The following is a 16972-nucleotide window of genomic DNA, read 5'->3' on the forward strand; positions in this document are numbered from 1 at the left end:
AGCGGACAGCAGCGAGCAGCAGGTAAGCAAATCCTCGACTGCTCCCTCTGTCCACCCGTGGAGGCAGGTAAGTGTTGCACAGCACACTGTGACCCCGCTTCGGGCCGCCTCACACAGAGAGCCTCCCGGGCCGCGTCCCTGCGTTCCACCTCGCTGCCCCGCGGCGGGTACGCCGGTGGTCCCCTTGGTGCCGCTGGTGCGGTCTCTGGGAGCCTGGCTAGCGCTCCCCAGTCCGTCTCGCTGGCTCCTCCGGACCATCAGGCTCGGCTATGCGATTCAGTTCGCCCGGCGTCCCCCCAAGTTCAGGGGCGTCCTCTTCACTTCAGTGAAAGATGTCGATGCCCCTGTTCTGCGTGCGGAGATTGCAGTCCTACTGGCGAAGGACGCGATAGAGCCGGTCCCTCCAGCCGATTTGAGGTCAGGGTTCTACAGCCCCTACTTCATTGTACCCAAGAAAAGCGGCGGGTTACGACCGATCTTGGACCTGCGAGTTTTGAATCGGAGCCTTCACAAGCTACCGTTCAAAATGCTTACGCAGAAACGCATTTTCGAGTGCATCCGTCCCCGAGATTGGTTTGCAGCGATCGACCTGAAGGACGCGTACTTTCATGTTTCGATTCTTCCGCGACACAGGCCATTCCTGAGATTCGCGTTCGAAGGTCGAGCATATCAGTACAGAGTCTTACCCTTCGGGCTGGCCCTGTCTCCCCGCGTCTTCACGAAAGTCGTGGAGGGAGCCCTTGTTCCCATGAGAGAACAGGGTGTTCGCATTCTCAACTACCTGGACGACTGGCTCATTCTAGCACAGTCTCGGGATCAGTTGTGCGAACACAGGGACTTAGTGCTCAGGCACCTCAGCCAGTTGGGGCTTCAGGTCAACTGGGAGAAGAGCAAACTCGCCCCAGTGCAGAGGATCTCTTTTCTCGGTATGGAGTTGGATTCGGTCGAACGGGTAGCACGCCTCACAGAGGAACGTGCTCGGTCGGTGTTGAACTGCCTGAATACGTTCAATGGCAGGACAGCGGTCCCACTGAAGTTTTTTCAGAGGCTCCTGGGGCATATGGCGGCTGCAGCGGCTGTAACACCGCTCGGGCTGCTTCATATGAGACCGCTTCAGCACTGGCTTCACGGCCGAGTCCCGAGATGGGCGTGGCAACGCGGCACGTTCCGGGTGCCAATCACTCAGGAGTGCCGCCGAACCTTCAGTCCGTGGTCGGACCCTTTGTTTCTCCGGGCAGGAGTGCCCCTAGAACAGGTGTCCCGGCATGCTGTGGTTTTCACAGATGCTTCTGCCACCGGCTGGGGTGCCACGTACAACGGGCATGCAGTCTCAGGGGTTTGGACGGGACCCCATCTGCATTGGCACATCAATTGCCTCGAGTTGCTGGCAGTACGCCTTGCGCTGAGCCGCCTCAAAGGCCTGCTTCGCGACAAGCATGTACTGGTCCGTACGGACAACACTGCGACCGTTGCGTACATCAACCGCCAAGGTGGTCTACGCTCCCGTCGCATGTCGCAACTCGCCCGCCATCTCCTCCTGTGGAGTCGGAAGCATCTGAGGTCGCTTCGCGCCATTCATGTCCCCGGTGTGCTCAACCGTGTGGCCGACGAGCTATCACGAGCTGCGCTGCCCGGAGAGTGGCGACTCCACCCCCAGGTGGTTCAGCTGATCTGGAGAGAGTTCGGAGAGGCTCAGGTAGACCTGTTTGCCTCACCAGAAACCTCCCACTGCCAGTTGTTTTACTCTCTGACCGAGGGAACACTCGGGACAGACGCACTGGCTCACAGCTGGCCCCGGGGCCTGCGCAAATATGCGTTTCCCCCAGTGAGCCTACTTGCACAGACCCTGTGCAAAGTCAGGGAGGACGAGGAGCAGGTCTTGTTAGTTGCGCCTTACTGGCCCAACCGGACCTGGTTCCCAGAACTCTCACTCCTCGCGACAGCCCCTCCCTGGCCCATCCCTCTGAGGAAGGACCTCCTCTCTCAGAGACGGGGCACTCTTTGGCACCCGCGTCCAGACCTCTGGAAACTCCATGTCTGGTCCCTGGACGGGACGCGGAGGTTCTAGGTGACTTACCCCCCGAGGTACTTAACACCATCACTTCGGCACGTGCACTGTCTACGAGACGTGCTTACGCCTCGAAGTGGAACCTGTTCGTCGAGTGGTGCTCTTCTCGCCGAGAAGACCCCCGAAGATGCTCGATCGGTGTCGTGCTTTCCTTCTTGCAGCAAGGGTTGGAGCGTAGGCTGTCCCCCTCCACCCTCAAAGTCCATTCTGCTGCTATCTCCGCTTACCACGACCACATAGATGGCAAATCTGTTGGTCAGCACGACCTGGTCGTCAGGTTCCTTAGGGGGCGAGACGGTTAAATCCTCCTCGTCCCCCTCCATACCCTCTTGGGACCTTACTCTGGTGCTCAGAGCACTCCAGATTGCTCCCTTTGAGCCTTTGCTGTCAGCAGACTTAAAGATTCTCTCTATGAAAACTTTGCTGCTGGTGGCATTGGCCTCCATCAAGAGGGTAGGGGACCTGCAGTCATTTTCGGTCGACGAATCGTGCCTAGAGTTCGGGCCGGGTGACAGCCACGTGGTACTGAGACCCCGGCCTGGCTATGTGCCCAAGGTTCCTACCACTCCCTTCAGGGATCAGGTGGTGAGCCTGCAAGCGCTGCCCTCGGAGGAGGCAGACCCAGCCCTGGCTTTGCTCTGTCCAGTTCGCGCCTTGCGACTGTACATAGACAGAACTCGAAGCTTTAGGACCTCAGACCAGCTCTTCGTCTGTTACGGAGGCCAGCAGAAGGGAAAGGCTGTCTCCAAGCAGAGGATGGCCCACTGGATAGTGGATGCCATCGCCCTGGCTTACCAAGCTCAGGGCGTGCCCTGCCCGCTCAGGTTGCATGCCCACTCCACGAGAGGTGTGGCATCCTCCTGGGCGCTGGCTCGTGGCGCCTCGCTAACAGACATTTGTAGAGCTGCGGGCTGGGCGACACCTAACACGTTCGCTAGATACTATAGCCTTCGTGTCGAGCCGGTCTCCTCCCGTGTTCTCGCCTCAGGTCAGAGGCACGGAGAGGCCCCGGCTTAGTGTCGGCTTGCTGCGCTACATGCGCATTCTATTCTCCAGAGAGTCCCTACGGGCAGACCCTGTTGAGTCCTCCGGTTACCCTTCGGCAGCCGACGTGGCGGAGCGTCTGGCGCCAGGCCTATACTCCGTTGTATCCTTGAGAACCGGATTTAGGCTGGGTTCCATATGTGTGACCCTACGGGGATCCCATATGGCTTTTTCCACGGCTGCTCCTAAACGAAGCCCGTGTCTTTCCCTCTGGGAGAACCCATCTCTCACCGAGTGGAGTCACCCCAGTTCTTCCATATGTTGTACAACCTACAAGGTTAGTCCATATGTACTTATCCATATAACTCCTTCGGGGAAGGATATGGCTTCCGCAGCGTTCCTTATCGCATGTAAGGCTACGCTTTCCCAGCGTTATCCAATTGTCGCACTGAGTGGGTTTTGGGAACAACAGTGATCGACCCTCTCTGCGTGAGCCTGGTCCCACCGTCCTTAGGCAAGGGGGTTCAGGTGGCTCACGTCAGAGCGCTGGAAGAGGGCAGCCCCTGTGGCGCTTTGGTAGGGATTCCTATTCGTCGGTCTGTCTGACGTACGTCGAACGTGACCGACTGAATGGGAACGTCTCGGTTACATAGGTAACCCTCGTTCCCTGAAGGAGGGAACGGAGACGTACGTCCCGTCGCCACAGGCGTTGTCCTGCTGATGCTGCCGCCTGCTGGGTTCGGCTCCTCAGCGAAAACCTGAAGATGCAACGCACCTGCTGCTCATTATATACCCGCGCTGCGAGGCGAGCAGCTGATGCATATGATTGCATGCCAATGTGCATTGGCTCGTTTAGTTACACTCGAAGTAGATTGGCCTCTCTAGCGAGATTCCTATTCGTCGGTCTGTCCGACGTACGTCTCCGTTCCCTCCTTCAGGGAACGAGGGTTACCTATGTAACCGAGACGTTACATTTTCTACACAATGTTGTCTGTTTTTGTTATTTTCCATGAATATCATTCCAAACAAATCCACAGAAGAGCAGTCACACATCTCTGAGAAACACAGTGTTTTTTTACTGAATTAATTTACATTTTACAAAATATTAAAGTTGGAGTGGGGAGGGATCCATGATGGCTGATATTCTGTGGTGACTAATGTGGGACGTTAGTAATCCATTGTAGTCGGGGACTACAGAGAGTAGTGGGTTTGAGTGAACCCGAGATTTAACTGAGTGCGGACTGAGGGCAGTCCTAGAGCTCTATCCAGCTGATTTTAGGTGAAAAATCGGATCAGTTGGAGATGTCAAACAGATTATTTAGGCACCGAAATAACCACAGACAACAATGGGGAAGTCTGAGAGTAAGAGACAAATTAAAAATTACAAAGAAAAGTATTCTAATGATTTGGAAAAAATTGATAACCACACTGGTTTACCACAGAGCTGTCTCAACCATTATGGTTTAAGAAATTTCTTTGAAAAACAAAACTGGAACCACGCGGTGAGAGTAGTGGGTTTGAGTGAACCCGAAGTCGAGGACCAAATTAGGTCAGGGCGGACTGGAAGGTCAGTCCTAGAGCTCCTCCTGGTCGATTTTAGGTGAAAAATTGAATCTATTGGAGACATCCAACAGATTATTTAGGCACTGAGAAAAAACACAGAGAAAGACAGTCAATAAGGGGAAGAGGCAAATAAAAATAAAATTAAAAAAAATACATAGAACAAATATTCTGACTGAAACTCTCTGACTCTTCAGATAGGGGCATTCTCTACTTTATTGTTACATTTATTTCCTATGCATTCCATTTTTCTTCTTATGTATTTGCTTCCTTTTCATTCCATTTATATTCGTATGTATTTTTTTCCTTTTCATGTAAAGCGCTTTGAATTACTATTGTGTATGAAATGTGCTATATAAATAATCTTGCCTTAACTTGCCTTATAAGACACATCAATAAATTCAGCCACTTGCTTTGTTCCTGAATCAGTCAGCCCTTTTGAACAAATTGGTTGAATGAATGATTCTGTAATTCAGTCATTGAGATGGTGACTGCATCCGAAATACTCTCTGAGTAGGTACTTATTTTGAATAAGTTTTTACTTTGCAACAGCTAAAAAAGTATGTTCTATATATAGTATGAATGTGTGTAGTATGAATGTAATCTGGATGTACTTCATTTGCCATTCTGTCATTATCACGTGACCTACCAGCAACAGTTGAGTCACTTTACTGCCATTCACAAATCCTCTCCCATGGCCTCATAGGGACAGTAAAGTGTTCATTGTATGCACACTTCAGAATCTCACCTCTCCCCCTACTTTTTTATGAGTACTGTGAATTCAGACATACTACTTTTATCACATATCACATTCATACAACTGTATAGTAGGGAAGTATGCGATTTCAGATGCAGCCGATGATTCGCTGCCATACACTGCCAGCTTTATTTTCCGGTTTTAGTTTCCTTCATTGTCTTTGTCAATAAAGTTATCTGCATTAGTGTGTAAATACATTTAAATATCACTTCAGATGCAGCTTCTGTGCCACTTCTGCAGTGCAAAGATGGAGTTTGTAAAAACTGATTTCATTTAATTGATAACAGTCCTATAGTGTCTTCAGAATCAGATTCACCTTCATTGCTAAGTATCGTGGGTTTGCATGTACAAGGAATTTGTGTTGGTGTACTGGTTATTATTAATAACAGTAAAATACATGAAAAAATTAATAAGATAAACATTGTGAGGTAAGATAAATAATCTCTGAGTCAGATTTACCTCATTGATTACAACTCTGAATATTAGAAAACAAGCTACTAAAAAGTCACATAAAAACAGCAAAATATAAAATAGTAATAAAGGAAATTACTCACAATTTATTCATGCAGCAATGCATGATGGGAGCCATGGATGGATTTTGATTGATGGCACCCAGAATGCACTGCAACATGCTTTTTTGATGGTCACCACTGTTGAGATTCATATGCTGATTCTTGATGTGTGTGTCTTTTAAAAAAAATGTTGTTTTCTTTTCAATGATTCAGGTCAGATAATGATTATGTGAAAACATAACCAACACCACTTGATCAACTTGTATGGCTGTTACAACTCAGTTACAGCAGCCAAACATAATGTAATATTAAAAAAGTCAAGTGTCAAGAGACCAACTAAAGCAAACACTGATCCCCATGTCGGTGACTTAAATGTGTGAAATTCCCCAAAAAATGTCCCATATTGGAAAAGTTCATTTCTGTCACTGCTGTAAACTAACCACGCTAACCAGCGAAATCTAAACAAAACTCAAAATATTTTTTTGTCAATATGATCAAATATGATTGACAGGTCACAACACTAATAACACACCAGTAGATACAGATATCTAATCCAATATTTCACTCTTCTGCTATTAGTTTTCATACAGGCACATTAAAAATTTAATATCAGCAAAAGCTTGTTGATTCTCATGATGTTAAAGGAGATGGATGTGTGAACGGAAACTAACTGAGGTCACAACCAGATAAATATCACAGTTCAGTCATGTTTCAGATCAATCTTAATGTTTACAGACATTTAAGAGTTACTATCATGAGCTTTACAGTGAACCGATGAAGAAAATGTTTCTCAAATTAGTTTTGCTCTGTTTGTGTTTGTGGCGTCTGGATGGTGAGTTTAAAATGTTTTTATGGCTTCAGTTGTTTCTGTTCTGGAACCATGTGATAAATTACTGGTTAAATTATTCTCATATAGAAATAATTGAACTATGATTTGACTGTGAGATCAAGTTTGAATTTAGGTCTGTACTCAGTTATTAGTGATTAATTAAAATAAATATGAAGCTCAAATACCCAACTGCATTAGTTTTAGTGTGAAAGTCTTTCTTATGAATTTAGTTACTGGTCTATATAAAAATGTCTTTTTAACTATTTCTCCTTTTATTTGGTATATTTAGTGTTCATAGTGTTGGAAAATATTATTGACTTCACATGTAAATTATTAAAAGTGTTTTAGTGAAGCTTCATCAAACCAACATCAAGTGACTTTAAAGCTTTAATCTGTGAAAAACTTCCTTCAGGTGTGTTTGGTGCTACATCACTGGCACCAGTCACAGTAATGGAGGGAGATTCAGTCACTCTAAACTCTGATCTTACTGAGATGAAGTATGTTGATGTGATTCAGTGGACTTTTGAAGGCACTTTAATAGTTGAAATCAATGTAACGGCCGACAGCTTCACTGTATATGATGATGTTCTTGATGGGAGATTCAGAGACAGACTGAAACTGGACAATCACACTGGATCTCTGACCATTACAGACATCACAACTGAACATGCTGGAGATTATTCAGTAAGATATATACTGGCCAACTACCCAATGATGAAAACCTTTATTCTCACTGTCTATGGTGGGTTTAATATTTTATGTCTTATTTACCAGATATAAAATGAATGAATTGTTTCATATTTTTGTGTCTGTTACATTTTTTTAAGATATTTATTTTTATGTTAAATTTTAAACTATTTACTTTGTAAAAATGTATAGTCTTAATCTGTGACACCCAATGTCTGTGTTCTTGGTATTACAGGAGTGGAGTCAGTGTCAGTGATTGAGGGAGATTCAGTCACTCTAAACTCTGATCTTACTGAAATGAAGGATGATGATGTGATTCTGTGGACGTTTGGATATGAAAACACTTTAATAGCTGGAATCAATAAACAGTTTGACAGATTCACTGTATATGATGATGTTCTTGATGGGAGATTCAGAGACAGACTGAAACTGGACAATCAAACTGGATCTCTGACCATCACAAACATCACAACTGAACATGCTGGAGATTATTCAGTAAGATATATACTGGCCAACTACCCAATGATGAAAACCTTTATTCTCACTGTCTATGGTGGGTTTAATATTTTATGTCTTATTTACCAGATATAAAATGAATGAATTGTTTCATATTTTTGTGTCTGTTACATTTTTTTAAGATATTTATTTTTATGTTAAATTTTAAACTATTTACTTTGTAAAAATGTATAGTCTTAATCTGTGACACCCAATGTCTGTGTTCTTGGTATTACAGGAGTGGAGTCAGTGTCAGTGATTGAGGGAGATTCAGTCACTCTAAACTCTGATCTTACTGAAATGAAGGATGATGATGTGATTCTGTGGACGTTTGGAAATGAAGAAACTTTAATAGCTGGAATCAATAAACAGTTTGACAGATTCACTGTATATGATGATGATCTTGATGGGAGATTCAGAGACAGACTGAAACTGGACAATCAAACTGGATCTCTGACCATCACTAACTTCACAACTGAACATGCTGGAGAATATAAACTACCTTTTAAACTCAAGATTTTCAATATCACTGTCTACGGTGAGTTTAATATTGGTTTCACTTATTTTATTTATTACAGCATTAAAGTAAATCTAGAAGAGTATCATGACTAAATACTTAAAATGACTAATTAGCTTATTTTTCTCTAGGTTCATATTTAACTTTCTATATCATATTGTGTTCTACTTTTGATCATCTTGGTTCCTCTCAAAGTTTCTTCCTCATCTGCTTGAATATCTTCATTCATCTTCATTTCTCTTTATTCTCTGATGTTTTTCAGCTCGTCTGCCTGTTCCTGTCATCAGCAGAAACTCTTCACAATGTTCTTCATCATCATCATCATCATGTTCATTGGTGTGTTCAGCTGTGAATGTGGGTCATGTGACTCTCTCCTGGTACAAAGGAAACAGTTTATTGTCCAGCATCAGTGTGTCTGATCTCAGCATCAGTCTCTCTCTACCTCTGGAGGTGGAATATCAGGATAAAAACACCTACAGCTGTGTGCTGAACAATCCCATCAGCAACCAGACTCAACATCTGGACATCACTCACCTCTGTCACACATGTGCAGGTACGGCAGTGCTGATATTAGTTGATGTCAGCGCTGATATTAGTGTTTATTGGCTGATCTGATCTCAGTTTGATGTTTTTATTCCTCAGACTCTGTCCACTGTTGTCGTCCTACTGAAGCTGTGATCCGATTGGTCGTCTCTGCTCTGGTGGGCGTGGCTACTGTCATTATTCTGGTTTATGACATCAGATCCAGAAGAGCTGAACAAGATCAAGCTCATATTCACACATCAGGTACATGATTGATGATGTCATTTCTCACACACTGATTTTGCATATATTAATATTTGTGAGATTTATTAATTAATGTCTTTATATGTTCATCTTTTTCAGGAAGTATTGAAATCTAAAGCAGAACGCTGAACGTTAAAAAGTGTTTTTTGTTCTAGTGTTTTTGTCATAATAAATACTGATTATTTGAGCTTCTCTCTCTTTCAGTGATAAAAATCTTATTTGTAAGGCTTTATTGTTTATATTTCTCTCTGATACAAACACATTAATAAAGAGACACACAGATCTCACTTTACTAATACTGCTGTTCATCTGTCATATGTATTTGCTTGACTTTATCAATAAAGTTTTCTCACTCTGAGCTTCAAGAGTCTCTCCATGTTTTATTACTTTTATTATGTTGAGCGCCCCCTGGAGGAATACAAACTTTATGTACATTTGAACTATTTCAGCCGTGTGCCACATACAAGCTTTACATTTTTACAAATATTATTTAAAACATTATTTATTATTGTTTACATTATTATTAAATTCATTAATTTTCTTTTAGTTTGTCTATCCACAATAATAAATAACTTCCCCCAGCTTCTCCTTTGATCTGAGAAAATACTCATTTGGGACACATTATAATATACATTGAGATCACAGTGAAACACATAAACAACATATCAGTGCTCCATTTCATCCCTCAGGCAACAATAAAGTCTTTAAATGTGATTTGTCTCTATGATCTCATCTGAGGAGCAACACCTCCATCTAGTGTCTCACGCTGAATCATGATATCAGGAGTGATTTTCTTAGTATCTGTAATGATATATGATAGATGAAACTGACCTGAGCGATACATTCTTCTTCAGCATGGTGACCTGTGAAACAGCTGGAATCTGAGAACATCCACAGTGGACAGTTATCAGTTAATGTGAGAGTCAAGAGGATGCTGTCAAAAACGCAAATGGGAAGCAGCAGATCAATGGAGCGCTGGTCACTCAAGTTGGACACTCACAGCTAACAGAATTTTGTTATAAGAAAATTCTCTAAATATTCAGTGTTGGATTCTTGACGTTACAGGAACGTTTTTATAAGGTATAATGTTCCTCAAACGTTCTTTCAAATGTATGTTGATTTAAATTCAACATTCTAGGAACGTTGAACATTCCAGATTTGTAACATTCCAAGAACATGAAAAATGTCCAGTTTCCTTAATGTTAGTAGAATGTTATTTAAAGGTTAGTTTGATGTTCCTGAAACATTCTTTCAATCATTCAAACACCTGCTGTGAACAAACACTGAAAGGAAGAGAAATAAAAACACAAACTACAGCTTTCTTCAGCCACAGCCTTAGATGAACTGAAGATAAAAGACATGAAATCTCTGAAGATCTGATTAAACAACTCCACAAACAGCATTACCAGCTTCACTTATTACTAACCAGACTGACTTTATTTCTGTCACACGTCTACAGAAGATCTGGATGTCTTATTGAAAATGTTTTGTTTGAAGTCATCATCATGGAGATCAGTGTTTGCTTTAGTTGAGCTCTTGACCCTTACGCTTTGTTGAGTTGCTTCTTTTTCAGAAATTGCAGGTGTTTTCAGAAACATTTCTTCATTGATTAAAAAAGATCAATATGTTCACTGCTTGTGTGTTTTTCCTTGCTTCAGACAACCTGTTTGCTGATCAACTGAACTTTGCATGTTCCTGTTTTTGTTCAGGGCCACAATTCATTTGAACATGTAAGATCAGCAAAAGCTTGTTGATTTTCATGATGTAAAAGCGGATTGAGGTGTAAACTGTGATGGAGGTCAGGGGAGTTTTCACACACAGCCAGATAAATATCACAGTTCAGTCGTGTTGTAGATCAGTCTGATCAGATATTTTAAGAGTTACTATCGTGGGCTTTTTTGAACTGAAGAAGGAAATGTTTCTCAGATTAGTTTTGATCTGTTTGTGTTTTCAGCGTCTGGTTGGTGAGTTTTAAATGTTTTTATGGCTTCAGTTGTTTCTGTTCAAATACATTTTAATAATACATGTAAATGTAATTTAACTGTAATCAGTCATTTAACTGGTTAAATTAGTCAGAGAGGATTAAAATTCACTGTTATTCTCATATAGAAATAATTTCATTTTATTTTGATGGTCCATTTCACACATTCTGTTGATTATAAGTAACATTTCACCTACATGTTTTCTGACTCTCATTAGAGCGATAGTAAAGTATTAGTAGACTGGTAGAGTTAGGGTTAGAATAAGCTGACTTGTACTTACAATAAAGTGTTAGCTGATGTTAATCAGACAGTCTACTAATACTCTAATGACAGTTAGTTGAGATGTAGTTGTAAATTTACTTATAGTTAACAAAATGTTCAAAGGGACCATCAAAATAAAGTGTTACCAAATAGCTGAACTGTGAGATAACACTCTCACTTGAGGTTAAAGTCTCTTTTTAATATAGTTATTGATCTATATTAATATGTTTAACTATTTCTCCTTTTATTCAGCATATTTTGTCTTTGTACTGCTGCAAAACATAATTCACTTTACATTTTAATGATTCAAAGAATTTTATTGAAGCTTCATCAAACCAATATCAAGTTATTTTAAAGTTCATATTAATATGTGGAAAAATTCTGTTCTTCAGGTGGGTGTGCTCATTATGAATATTCGCCAATGCCAATGCCAATGTTGGTGCTAGTGAAGGAGGGAGATTCAGTCACTCTAAACTCTGATCTTACTGAAATGAAGGATGATGATGTGATTCAGTGGAGGTTTAATAACACTTTAATAGCTGAAATCAATAAACAGGCCAACAGATTCACTGTATATGATGATGTTCTTGATGGGAGATTCAGAGACAGACTGAAGCTGGACAATCAAACTGGATCTCTGACCATCACAGACATCACAACTGAACATGATGGACCTTTTCTACTACAGATTATTGGAGAAAAAAAGTCAATCAAATCTTTCAGAATTGTTGTCATTGGTGAGTAGAGATAAATTGCACTGATCTTACAATATTCTTGTTTTCAATGTGTAATGATGTTTTATTACCAAAGTTCAGGAGGAGCTCCCAAAATGAATTCAATTAATTATGTCTCTGTTTGTCATTACCGATTAAAGAGTATCTGGCGTCACCGCACAGTTAAAATAAAAACGACACATTTGCCGAGTACATTGGTAATGACTGCAACCACCCAGGGGTGTCGCTATACTGCAAACATTCAAATAGCAATCGTGTTTTTCTTTGTTTTGTTTTTTTCTATCAGATGTTTAGAATAACAACTAGCAATGCCAGATTCGAGAATTAATCATTCTTGGTCAAAAGGCTTTTAAAAACTGTTCATGATTCAGTTTTGGGGATGGTGACAGAAGTGTGATGCAGTCATGAAACAAGCAACAGCCGGCATTTTTCCATTATTGAAGATGCTGATGTTAACAAGCAGAATCACCAAAGGAAAAAATCATAAGTCATTTTAAGTCACCATCACAGAGATCAGGATTTGTTTAATTTGAGCTCTTGACCCTTGACTTTTTAATATTAGATTTTGTTTGGGCTATTGTGACTAAGTTGTAACAGCCAGACAAGCAAAGTGAAAAGATGATCAGGTGTTTGTTATGTTTTCACATACTCATTATTTGATCTGAATCACTGAACTCCTTTAGAGCCCAATCTCTGAGTTAGATTTACATTATTGATTACAGCTGACATGTTTTGTCCCATTTATACACTCACAGACATTCGGCATATGAAACACAACAATGGTGACATGCTTTATGCCAGCATACAAAACATATTCATGGCTCCCAGCATGCATTGCGGCAGTGCTGATGTTTAAGTATGTTTCAACTTTCAAATAGTTTTGGACAATATTACACAAATCACTTCAGTGTTCATCAAATGTTTATCAACCCAGTTGAGTTTATTATTTTCTTAAAAAAAAATAAAAATGCTTCAATTCCAAAAGTAAGCAAAACTACAGAAAAACTAGTTAATACTGCTGAATCATTTGACCATTAAAGCTGTCATCTTGATCTTTATTAATGCAGAAATGTTTTCTGAAAACTCTTGTAACTGCTGAAAAAAGGTAACTTAACAAAAGTCAAGGGTCAAGAGTACAACTAAAGCAAACAATGATCTCCATAACGGTGACGAAACATTTTTAACCAAACATCAACATTTAAACTTCTGTTAATAATCAATAAGATCAGCTGTAGATCTCTTACATAAATAAAGTCAGTCTGGTTAGTATTAAGTGAAGCTGTTATAGCAGGTGATCTGTTCCTACTCCATAAAGTCATTAGAGAAACTCTGAAATCAGTCTGAGATGACAAACAATTGAGACATTTGATAAGAAATGAACAACAAATGAGCTGAAGACAGTTACAGGAGAGAGCAGAGACAAACACTCACAGCTCTCACAACTCTGATGAATGAATTAGTGCTCAGTTGAAGGTGGTAGTTCACTATTAACTAATCAGTAACTACTGTTTTTTCATTCGCAGAGAACTACTAAGAACTACTATATAAGGGTCCATAATTAACATTAAAAAAAAAATAAATAAATAAAAAAAATAAAAAAAAAACTTGAGAAAATGAGATCCAGGCTGATGATGTTGAAGGAAAAATTATTTATTAATTTAAATTAAATTTAGCCTCACATGAAAACTTCAATCGATAATGAAAGTATTGTCGAATCCAGAGTATTGTATCTAATAGAAGAAGATCAAAAAGAACGATAATTAAGACATTTGCAGATAAGAGAGCAGAAGCCAAGGAGAGCAAAGGAAGGAAAAGTCAAACTATCAATGGCTCAGTCAGCTTTATACCATAAGCATATAGGGAAATTTACATCCCACTCAAACTGATGTTTTTGTTCTAATAAGAAAAGTTTAAATGGTTTTACCCATTACGTCATAGACCCGAGCCCGAGCCTCTTGGGGGCTAAGCAGCATTTGATTTGGGGGCCCCCCTCCCACCACGTGAAGTCACCTGTGGTTGAAGATTATTGACACAAATGTCACACTATAATGTTACATTATAAATGAATACAGTGAGGTTATGTATTAATACAAAATAAATAATAAAAAAATACTTAAAATACTTTATTCTTAAACTTCTGTATACAAACTGTCACAAAACATGAAATAAATAATTAGCAAATGCAAATGTGCATTAAATGTGCAATCTTTTAAATAAAACCAAAATAGGCAAACATTAATATAATCAAACATATAATGTTACAAAAAAATAGATAAATTAGAAACATAAGAATAGCAAGGGTTCAACAATGGCAATTGTACAACAATGACCTCAAAATTAGGGATGGGCGATATATCGAATGCTTTTGTTATGCGCATTTCGTCACTAAAGCCGGTTCCCTTCACTGATAAGCCACGCAATATCGCTTTCAATATCGATATGAATCACCGTCAATATTGAACGCGATATTGCGTGGCTTATCAGTGAACTATGGCTCTGTCTATTAAATGCCACTTCATTTGAAAGCAGGTGATGGCGATTTAGCGGCAATCAGGGAACCGGCTTTACTGACGAAATGCGCATGACAAAAGCATTCGATATATCGCCCAGCCCTACTCAAAATCATTTCTTCCTAGCTTGTCACTGATGACATCATTGTATGGTATTGCTTGGCCAACTTTGTTATTAATACTAATAACTGCAAGTCCACTTAGTCTTTCCTGGGCCATTGATGATCTCAAGTATGTTTTAATCAATTTGAGCTTGGAAAAGCTCCTCTCTGCTGAGGCAACTGTCACAGGCAGAGTGTAGGCTATCCTGAGAGCTACCCAAAGATTTGGGTAAAGCTCACACATCTCATTTTGTGAGAGGTATGTGAGAAGCTCAAGGGCGGTCATCATAGTTTGGGGAAGTTCAGAAAAACTCTCAATCACTACAGCCAGTGCGCTACCATCAATATCAGCCTCCTCTCCACAAGAGAGTTTTTCCCCAAGAAGCTCACATTGTTCCCTCCGGACCTTCCGATCTAGCTCCCTAAAATTGAGCAGCACTCCAAAGTTTTCTTTAACCTCACTTAGAGACTTAAATCTATCCTCCAATGACTGAATGCTACAGTCCACTACAGCATTAAAAAAGGACACTTCTAGCCTCTTCATAGCATCAACTATTGGCTCATCTGCAGCCTCATAGTCAAAGTGACTTTTTGTAGAACGCAATCGCTTTTCTTTCAGCACTGCTTCTGTGTTCATCTGCTCACAAATTTCTTTTGCAGATGTCTGTGCATCACAGAAGCCTGTTTTTTTGGTAACTGATGAGTTCGGCTTTGTTCTTTTGTACAAGGTTAACAGCTACATCAAGCTGCATGTTGGTTGACTGTAGAAGCTTGCTAGTGATGTTAATTTTAGACAAAAAGTCATACCAGACAACAGAACAAATCTGAAATCTAAATGAACCTATTTCTTCCGCAAGGGAGTTGGCCTCAACAGCCACTACAGGGTCAGTCGCTTTATTTCTAACTTCTAGCAGGGCTTCCCTCACCTTCTCTGACTGGTAGCGCAGAGCTTCAATGCTTTTTATCCGGCTTTCCCAGCGTGTCTCACTCCAGGACTTGAGGGTGAGGTCAACAAACTTCCATAAGATGGCCCACCTTTGAGTGGACCCAGCGAACAAATTGTACACCTTCTCCACATTTCCAAAAAAAACAAGAAGCATCCGTTGATGCTTTAGCTGCATCTGACACGGTCAGATTTAGAGTATGAGAACTGCAAGGCATATAAAAAGCTCTTGGATTTTTAACCAATAGCCTAGCCTGCACACCTTTGTTTTTTCCCTTCATATTAGCCCCATTGTCATAGGACTGCCCCCGACAATCCTGAAAAGGGATGTTCAATTCCTCAAGCCTGTTAAGAATTAGACTGGACAAACCCAGGCCAGTGGATTCTGGAGCTATCAGAAATCCTAAAAAGTGCTCTTTTATTTCTGTTGTTTTGCCCAGAGTGACTGTGCGCACCACAACAGACATTTGTTCATGGTGACTAACATCAGGTGTACAGTCTAAAATAATTGAATAATATTTGCAATAATATTTCTGCCACCATTACCTCAATTATTTTGTCACTGACACACTCGATCAGCTCATTCTGGATAGTCTTACCTAGGTACATGTTGTGCTGCATTCCACTATCAATTCGTCTGATATGGTCCTTTAACACAGGGTCAAATTTTGCTATCAGTTCCACCTCTTTAAGGAAGTTCCCATTGTTGGCCTGATGCAAAGTATCGACAGACCCCCTGAGTGCAAGATTCCTCTCTGCCAAAGACTGAATGATACTAATCAAACGGATGAGAACATCTCTCCAACGATTTTTTTCTGCCTCCAAAAGGGCCATTTCTGTTGCATCAATAGTCTTCTGCTTAGAAAGATGGAGGGCAAAGTCTTTCCACTTCACCATATTATTGCAATGATCTGGACTATTCTCATGCTGTTTCAGCAAAGCACCTACATTTACCCAATCACGCTGTCCCTCTGTTGACAGTTTTGTGGACTTCTTCGAGAATAATTTGCAACAGAAGCAGTAAACCGCATCTTTTTTTGAATAAATTAACCAGCTTCGCTTGATTTTTTCCCCATTAACTAATTGTCTGTATGTATAGTGGTAGTGAAAGCTTCGTCCATCTGATTTCTTGGGGAAGGTGAAGGTGTCACTTATTGGCACTGGCCCTCTTTTTACCAGATCAGTCCTTTCTGAGTCTGACAGGAATTCTGACCATTCAACTGGGTCAACAGAAACTGTGGCGACG

At 41.1% G+C, this 16972-nt stretch overlaps 2 protein-coding genes across 2 annotated transcripts in view; both read left to right on the forward strand.

The window, feature by feature from the left end:
* Positions 1-4398: 4398 nt before the first annotated feature.
* Positions 4399-16972, forward strand: part of LOC137028223 (carcinoembryonic antigen-related cell adhesion molecule 5-like) — a 33986-nt gene continuing 21412 nt past the window's right edge. Inside the window, exons 1-4 of the mRNA XM_067396995.1 lie at positions 4399-4414; positions 7123-7452; positions 7636-7950; positions 11885-12175. Of these exons, the coding sequence (XP_067253096.1) occupies positions 4399-4414; positions 7123-7452; positions 7636-7950; positions 11885-12175 (952 nt within the window). The remainder of the gene's footprint in view (positions 4415-7122; positions 7453-7635; positions 7951-11884; positions 12176-16972) is intronic.
* LOC137029358 (SLAM family member 5-like) lies at positions 8080-9311 on the forward strand. Its single transcript, XM_067398949.1, has 5 exons — positions 8080-8086; positions 8131-8430; positions 8672-8962; positions 9052-9195; positions 9295-9311. Exons 1-5 carry the CDS (start codon positions 8080-8082, stop codon positions 9309-9311), a joined length of 759 nt encoding a protein of 252 aa, XP_067255050.1.

Source organism: Chanodichthys erythropterus, chromosome 10, assembly GCF_024489055.1.
Source record: "Chanodichthys erythropterus isolate Z2021 chromosome 10, ASM2448905v1, whole genome shotgun sequence".
In the NCBI taxonomy this organism is placed as follows: Eukaryota; Metazoa; Chordata; class Actinopteri; order Cypriniformes; family Xenocyprididae; genus Chanodichthys; species Chanodichthys erythropterus.

Excerpts from the sequence above, each read along its gene's own strand:
- LOC137029358 (XM_067398949.1), top strand. Across the intron at positions 8,431-8,671 it reads TTTCAATATCACTGTCTACG|CTCGTCTGCCTGTTCCTGTC; the intron begins GTGAGTTTAATA and ends GATGTTTTTCAG. Across the intron at positions 8,963-9,051 it reads CCTCTGTCACACATGTGCAG|ACTCTGTCCACTGTTGTCGT; the intron begins GTACGGCAGTGC and ends TTTATTCCTCAG.